Source organism: Salvelinus sp. IW2-2015, linkage group LG11, assembly GCF_002910315.2.
Source record: "Salvelinus sp. IW2-2015 linkage group LG11, ASM291031v2, whole genome shotgun sequence".
NCBI classification, from domain to species: Eukaryota; Metazoa; Chordata; class Actinopteri; order Salmoniformes; family Salmonidae; genus Salvelinus; species Salvelinus sp. IW2-2015.
Window position 1 is genome coordinate 47,674,716 of NC_036851.1, and position 8,625 is coordinate 47,683,340.

At 40.4% G+C, this 8,625-nt stretch overlaps 1 protein-coding gene across 1 annotated transcript in view; it reads right to left on the minus strand.

The window, feature by feature from the left end:
* LOC111970763 (eyes absent homolog 2-like) overlaps positions 1-8,625 on the minus strand; it is a 56,320-nt gene continuing 47,695 nt past the window's right edge. The window contains exons 9-14 of the mRNA XM_070445847.1: positions 6,343-6,401; positions 5,234-5,394; positions 4,782-4,896; positions 3,058-3,179; positions 2,407-2,507; positions 1-2,040 (exon numbers count right to left, since the gene is read on the minus strand). Coding sequence (XP_070301948.1) covers positions 1,960-2,040; positions 2,407-2,507; positions 3,058-3,179; positions 4,782-4,896; positions 5,234-5,394; positions 6,343-6,401 — 639 coding nt within the window. The 3' untranslated portion in view covers positions 1-1,959. The remainder of the gene's footprint in view (positions 2,041-2,406; positions 2,508-3,057; positions 3,180-4,781; positions 4,897-5,233; positions 5,395-6,342; positions 6,402-8,625) is intronic.

Below are 8,625 nucleotides of genomic sequence, written 5' to 3' on the forward strand. Positions count from 1 at the left end.
TGTAATTAATTTATCTTTATTAATCTATTATAATTGTCCGTCGAAACAATAAAACCTTATATACAGATCATAGCTAAGCTGACAGTGTAATAGGCACATGCAAGTCCAAAGACTATCATAGCATTTTCCTTACATACAGGTTATACATAAACATTCATGGAGAAAGATGACAAAAAGTGTACACCCAGCAACTTATGAAGCAGAAAATGTGTTCCTTAATAAAAAAGATTCAATCGCTAGACTAAGTCCTCTCCAAGACAAATGTATATGCTGAAAGAGACGTTTCACAAGGTATGGATAGTTGATTTTTCCTGTGCTTTGTCAAAGGGTTACTTAGTTTCCACATCCATTAATTAAGATGTTGTTAGTTTTAGTAATGCTGTTGGTCTCTGTCTGTCTGAACATCTTGGCCTAGCTGCTCTTACCAATTTATATCTTATTTTCATAAAAGGGCACRATAAAATAAGATAATTGACTTTTCATTTTTGGTATATTAGATTAAAATGTAATCCAGAAGAGGTATGGCACCTTCAGTAGGGTTGGGAGTATTTGGTCCGGTTTATATAGACTGCATAAGAATGGTTGTTGCAAATGAATAGAATATTAAATTGAATGATTAATGACATATCATAGGGATATGGACTATGCATTAAATGTTATGGTGAAGTTAGGAAATTGATGCTATCTCATCAAAAAATATATATAAATGTCGCTGGTAAGTTTTGCTCAAATCTTTTCCCATTATAACTTTTTTAGGTCTCAGCTCATAATATTAGACTATTAATTCATCAATAACCTGCTAAATGAGACAGATCTACTATTGGGGGCGTAGTTATACTATAAATTAACATTCTATCAAAAAAGCCATGTGAAACAATTGAGTCAAGGTAGGATCTAGCTATCTCTAATAACTTGCTGGTAATGTCCAATCCTCATTCATAACCCTAATTTTATACTGAATAAAAACATAAACGCAACATGTAAAGTGTTGTTCCCATGTTTCATGAGCTGAAATAAAAAATCACAGAAATGTTCGATGCTCACAAAAAGGTTTTCTCTCTCAAATTTTGTGCACAAATTTGTTTACATCCCTGTTCATGAGCATTTCACCTTTGCCAAGATAATCCATCCATCTGACAGGTGTGGCAAATCAAGAAGCTGATTAAACAGCGTGATCATTACACAGGTGCACCTTATGATGGGGAAAATAAAAATGTCCAGCACCATACCAGTGTCTACATACTATACGTGAAAACAGTGCATTTCTACATTTTGTAAAAACAAATCAAGTTCTACACGATGACAAAAGTTTAAACATATTTAAAAACGGTGATTTTCAAACACTATGAGATTCACAGTGACATGGGGAGCAAGAAAATATCCTCCCCCTGGCTAGAAACTCATCGCAGGTTTAGAAAATCACTGTTTTTCTTACTTTTAATCCTAGCCTGTGATGCTACGGAGAATAATTTTTTAGGACCTTTCTTCTTAACATTCAACCACAGATCATTAAAAAATACATTTTCACATATCTAGACTCTGGTATGGTGCTGGAGATAATGGAAATGAGGTTGAAGAGTGGCCTAATTGCCCTTTAACAATGTCCTCTTATCTATCCCATTCCTAATAAGAAAAGTGAGCACACAACAAAACAAAACTATTCATCCTCCATGTAAGGAAAAATGCACTTATCACCTAGATTGTTATTTTCAGTGCAACGCTCTAAAGTTGAAAAGTGGGATACCTTTCATATGTAAAAGTCTCTGTGTAAAAGGATGAAAGCACATATAATATTTTCAGTAACAATTGCGATTCCCTGCAAGATACAAAGATTGGTCCCTTATTCTTGGCTTCTGTATTGTGGTGAATCGACGCCGCCCTCAACCCCAATTGGTCCATTGGACAGGAAGTGGCATCACCAGGCAGGAAGTGGCTAAGGGCATGATGGGATAGTGCCCACTAGAGGTAGTCCAGCTCCAGTGCATGACTCAGAGCCTCCAGGTCAGGCCGACACGACACTCTCCAGAAGGGCATGTTCTTCTGCAAGACACAAATGGACAGGTTGAAAATGTTGAACGCTAAGCTAGCTAGCTAATGTAACTAGCTAGCTAACATTGTTCAGTGAGCCACGCTCAAGTTACCCAAGCTCAGCGAGCTAATACAATCTTATGGCATGTAGGAAAGGGTAGAAACCCAAGTCAGTGGTCAAACTAATACCAAACACAATTCCATGCTTTAGGATAGAAACATTATTTTGGTTTTTCAAATGATAAGCAAATGTTTGAAATAATATGTGTGGGGGGATATTAGATTTGATATGACGTCTTTGCACTAGCATGAAAAACAAGGCAGAGGGAAATATATTGTGCACCCACCCACCCCTTTTCCTGGTTACATGTGTCTCACCTTCTTGGCTACAGACTCCTCCTCCACTCCATCCCCTATTACCACGTACACCGCTCGCCGACCAAACCTCTGAGCCACACGCTCAAAGCAACTCTCCTTCCCTGGAGAATAGGTAAGTGTTGATTTGATTGAATGTAACAAATAAGTGTGTTCAGATTGTTACAAAATGAAGTGTTAATTAAGAAACTGTTTGTGAAACTGTTTAACTGCAATGTTGTATACTACTTCTCAAACACTAGGAACTTTAAAAAACATGATTACATTTTTTTACTTTGGTAGGACTACGTATGCTGCAATTCAGCTTTTAGCTGCAAATGTGTACAATTCAAAATAAACCTTACATTCATATAAAGTGCTAAACGTAAGTGTAAACAAATTAAAATAAAAATTTTGGTAAAAATGTCAAGAAAGTAAACAGATTGCACAATGCCAGCTGGTAGGTAGTAAACAGGCTTGTATACAAATTGTTATACACAAAAGTTTTCAACGACGGTGTGAAAACAAATCAACCCAACTGTCAATCAACCCAACTGTCAATCAACCCAACTGTCAATCAACCCAACTGTGTTTCTTCCCTGCGACGATCAGTTTCTCTTTTTAACTCTAACAACTGATAATCTATGCCATATCGAGTGCGACACGCTGCCTCACCTGTCTTGGTGGCACTGTAGATATTCTCTATAGGGAAGGCTGAGCCCAGTCCGTAGAGCAGGACCTTGGACAGGGCTGGGATCAGCTGGGTGGTAGTCACCAGCACATTCACACAGTTTGGTCTGAAAACAGAGAAATGTCAACACATGATATCAATATGTCATGCTAGCGTACCTGTACATGTTCAGTCATTGCACTAACGCTAGTTAGCAACGGCTCACGAAACTAACTCCAACTTCTTTCAAACTGCACGCAGAGAGATAAAAATGGTATCCACGAGATCATCTGTGTAACGATGTGCGCTGAGAGTCGGGAAGCAAGTTCAGCGAGTGAGTGTTTTAATAAAATAAACAGAACATAATATAAAACAAGATCCTCAAACAACACACAGACATGAAACAGAAACAATGACACCTGGGGAAGGAACCAAAGGGAGTGACATATATAGGGAAGGTAATCAGGGAAGTGATGGAGTCCAGGTGAGTCTGACGACACGCAGGTGTGTGTAACGATGGTGACAGGTGTGCACCATAACGTGCAGCCTGGTGACCTAGTGGTCGGAGAGGGAGCACACGTGACAATCTGACTCTGAGCAAGTAGAATAACAGAATATCGCAGTATCCCTTTAATACATTTGGAGTACCATCCATTTATCATKTGTACCCGACTATATTATTCTGAGTGAACCTACTGTTTACATTGTTTCCTATTTTCTGGATTATTTTATTTCACCTTTATTTAACCATGTAGGCCAGTTGAGAACAAATTCTCATTTACAACTGCAACCTGGCAAAGATAAAGCAAAGCAGTGCGACAAAAACAACAACACAGAGTTACACATGGGATAAACTAACTTACAGTCAATAACACAATAGAAGAATATGTATACAGTGTGTGCAAATGAAGTAAGGAGCTAAGGAAATAATTAGGCCAATAGTGGCGAAGTAATTACAATTTAGCAATTTACACTGGAGTGATATATGTGCAGACGAGGATGTGCAAGTAGAAATACTGGTGTGCAAAAGAGCAGAAAAATAAAAACAAATATGGGGATGAGGTAGGTAGTTGGTTGGATGGGCTATTTACAGATCGGTAAGCTGCTCTGACAGCTGACATTTGATTTGATTAGGATCTATTTTAGTCCTCATTTGGAATAATCTTCCAAGAGATCTTAAACATTAAAATACCATTTATAATGCAATCACATTTTCACATATAACACACTGTTACAAACAGACATAATACACTGCCATATTTACCAGATAAATACTCTGACACTCTGAACTATTTGATTGGTTCCTTCATCTACCACAGTCCTGCAAAACCTTCACATTCATTATATTTAAGTGGTTGTAAAGAATTGTTTGAAGTTATATATTGAAAGGTTTCTGGTTTGCTCAGAGAAATTATTCAATTTCTTTATTGCTCTGAATCTAAATGTTATGTTGCCTATTTCTCTTTCCTGCCAGATAACACATAGATGGTGGACAATCTATTCCTAGTATTGACTGAATGTCTGTCTCTTACCAACTGAATACTGTTGTGAATGGAGTTTGGCCATTTTAAACGGTGTACATTGTGAAATAAAATAAGCATGTTTTTTCCAATTATCTTGTTGATTGAAGACCACCCAAGAACATTGTGCCTGACTACAACAGAATAATCATATCTCCACCTTAAAACAATAGAGTTTCTAGGGAAGTTGAGAAGGGGGGTGTCCTAACCTGGAGTTTATGAGGGCCAAGGCCTTGAGAGCCTGGGTCAGCCACAGATCTGTTAGAACCTCCATCTCCCTCCGCAGCTGCAGCCACTCCTCCCGCTTGGGACTGCCCAGCAAACCTGACACAATCACAATTATTCATTATGATCATGGTTATACAGCATGAACAAATTCAACTTACATTGTGATTTTTATATCAGCTGACCACCAGAGAAGATCACACACCACACACCACACACACACACACACAACACAACACACACACCACCACACACACACACACACACACACACACACACACACACAACACACCACACACACACACACACACACCACACACACACACACCACACACACACACACCACACACACACACACCACACACACACACACACACACACACACACCCACACACACACACACATCCACACACACACACACACGCGCAGAACCCACCTCCCACGTTGTTCTTAAAGGTGTTGTAGATCTCCTTCACCCTCCGGTAGCGAAAGGCCAGTTTCCTCATCCAGTCAGCCCCACCGTGGACACCTGAGCCCAGGCACAGAGTACCGGCCCCCGCAGGGCTCTGGAACCCGTCCGTGCCAAAATTATACGTGCTGCAAGAAAACAACAAAAAGAGAGCATTAAAGAGAAGCATGGTCCTGGGCTATGGTCAGATCAATGTACAACTCTGGTTGATATTTGGTGGCTGTCTCAGAGGGACTTGACCAGTGCCTGTAGATACATGGAGGAGTATAATATAATTACTGAAGTAGCTAGTGTAAAGAATAATAGAGGAATGCATTATGCAAAACCTTTTTCCAGTGGGAACCTGGACGGGAACAGACATTTACATTTAAGTCATTTAGCTGACGCTCTTATCCAGAGCGACTTACAAATTGGAAAGTTCATACATATTCATCCTGGTCCCCCCGTGGGGAATGAACCCACAACCCTGGCGTTGCAAGYGCCATGCTCTACCAACTGAGCCACACGGGACATGTTATTCTTTACATCTACAATCCTATAATAAAGAGAGTGAGGGGTGAGACCATGCAAGGATAAAACAAGACTGGATTTTACACAATACACAACAGATCAATATTAGAAGTTTGTAATATATAAGTGGGAGAACGTGTAGTATGCACATCCAGTTAGGTTAATACATATTGAAAAGAGTAACATGCCTGAAAGCACTCAAAAATGGGGGAAGGAATGCACATACTGTTAGGCATTTGAGAAACATCTTGCACTTTCTCAAATATTCATTTGAAACTTATCCTAAAATTCTTCATCAATTTATGTAGTAACATTTCTGGAATGAGGGAGACAGAGTGTTATTTTGATTAGACGTTGAAGAATGAGGATATTGTTAACGCTGATATATTGTATTGCCAGAGGGAGAGAGGAGGAGAGAGAGAGAGAGAGGGGGGGGGGGGGCTTGTTTTCGAGAAAGAGAGCAGGACATATTTTCAATATGCCCCCACTGATCCTTTTGTAAACCCACTCAGTGCTGGTTTAAGTGTGGGGCCGAGTTGAGTTCAAGAGGAAAACCTGTACAGTACCTCAGGTCCTGCCCATTGTCGTCTGACGCCACGTCATCAATATGAACTTGGTCACATTCCTGGGATAGGAGAGGGAAAGATAGTGGATATGTTAGAGAAGGAGATCCGTTTCAAAGCTGTGCATGGGCAGGTTTCTTCTTAAGGGAGCCTCAGGGAGCGATAGAACAAAAAAAAGAAGAAAACAAAAGACAACAGGGAGGCGGAAATAAGCTGCTGAGACATTCAGGCGCCAGTATGGCAGCGTACCAACTCCACCTGACACCACAATACTCCACTAATAAACCCCACTAAGATTTACACCATATCAACCTCTTTTACCAACTGCCAAAGAACTTCAGATCTATGTCCATTAAATACAGGATTTTTGTAGTATTAAATATACTGTAGTATACAATATTAATACTGTATATAGTAGTACATATACTGGATGTAAATGGATTTCTGGATTGTTGGTGTGTGGAAGTTGCTACAAGCTGTTACAAGGTACAAACTACTGTGGAAAAACAGCTACGTTTCTTCCTCAGACAATTCTTAAAAACGACTTTCCGACGGTGCTCCACTACAATACACACACTGTCCTCCCACCTCTCCACCAAATCCCTTTCAATCTCCACTTCAGATCTGCTATTCTCATCTCTTCCCTTCTTTAATTCCCTGACTCCTACTTCAGTAACTACTGACTCCTACCTCTTCTCCCACACGGCTACACCGGACTGACAGGCCGCGCTATCGCCTTTCAACCTGCCTGAGACACAGGAAGACGCTACCTCACCACGCTCTTACATCTCAGCCTCACTCCTTCCCCAATACTGCCGTAACGCTCCTCCAATGCTGCGACCCAGCTCCCCCAGACACAGACGGAATCGTTAACACGASCCACAACAGGCTAAGCTAGGGTTTTATGAGGCAGCTCTAGACCCCAGTACATCTCAACACCTCCCAAGCTAAATTGATTTAACGACATGAATGGGCGTGGACGGAGAAGTACCTATCTGGCTATGTAGGGCTGGGTTTTGATGATGAACATAGACAGAGCTATCTGTGCAAAATTAGAAATATTACATGTTTCTGACTTCTCACAGGAGCTAGTTAAATTAACGACTATTTTCTTCTGTTTCATCAAGAAGCAATGTAACTGCGGTAGAGCTCTTATCTCTTCATTGCCTACAGCTTACCCAGCCTGTGGTATCTATTATCTCTCTATTAGCAGCTTCCAAACCTGTAGAATGATTCCTCCATAAATCAACCACAGCACACGACTAACAAAGATGGCCGCCAGTATAGGCGAACTGTATGCATGAGGAACTACAGAGGCGGGCAAAAAGAAGGAACTTTGAAAGAGGGGTTTGAGAACGGCTTTGTCAGCCTTCCTCCCCTCAGGTGTTCCTTCTCCCCACAACAAATGTTCCTTTCAGAGACAGACACACACCTACAATTAACAACTCACAGTGTTCCATCTCCCCACAAGCCCAATTGAATCCTCGTCTTTGTCAGAACAAGGCAGTGGAATGCACAGAGAAAAGCTTACATGTCGTTCATGCTGGTAAAAATACATAAGTTTAACCCTATCCCAAATTCACTTTCACAGTTAGGCTTTAAACTGGAATATACAATATATTCCAGTGGTTAATTTGTAAATAGGGAGGTGCCGGGAACAAAAAGTGAGCTGAGAGGGGGGTGACCTGGGGGCCTTTGAGGTACAGGAATGTATATCAATTATTTTTWATTTTTTTACTTTTTAATAAAGCCTTGCATGCATTTACCTCACTTTTGCGTGCTGGCAATGAGCAGTAGAGTAGAGGCACTTGCAGAAGGTGCACACACATGAGGAAAACCATTTGAAGCCTACGGTCCTGGAAAAATGTGCCCTTTAATGAACGCATTTCATGCAATTCCACATMATTTTAGATGACTGCTGTCTTTAGCAGAATCTTTTTTAATATCTCACAAATATCTCACAAATTTTACAAACTGAGAATCTGAGATCAATAAAAACAAACTTGTCTTAAATCCATCAGTAGCCTAGGTGTGTGGAGACACATATTGTACAATATGAGGAGGATAGTCCTAAAAATGCTGTCCAGTTTCACTGACTCACCCAATGATGTGCAGCTCACTCACCAGAGAAGGCTGATGATCTCGTGCCAAACGCCTATCTCTGTCTTCTTTTACTTTGTCAAACAATGCTGCTCGTTCAATAGGCCTATTTGGTAGTTGATAACAGGCCTATTTGGTAGTTGATAACATAGGCCTATTTGGTAGTTGATAACATAGGCCTATTTG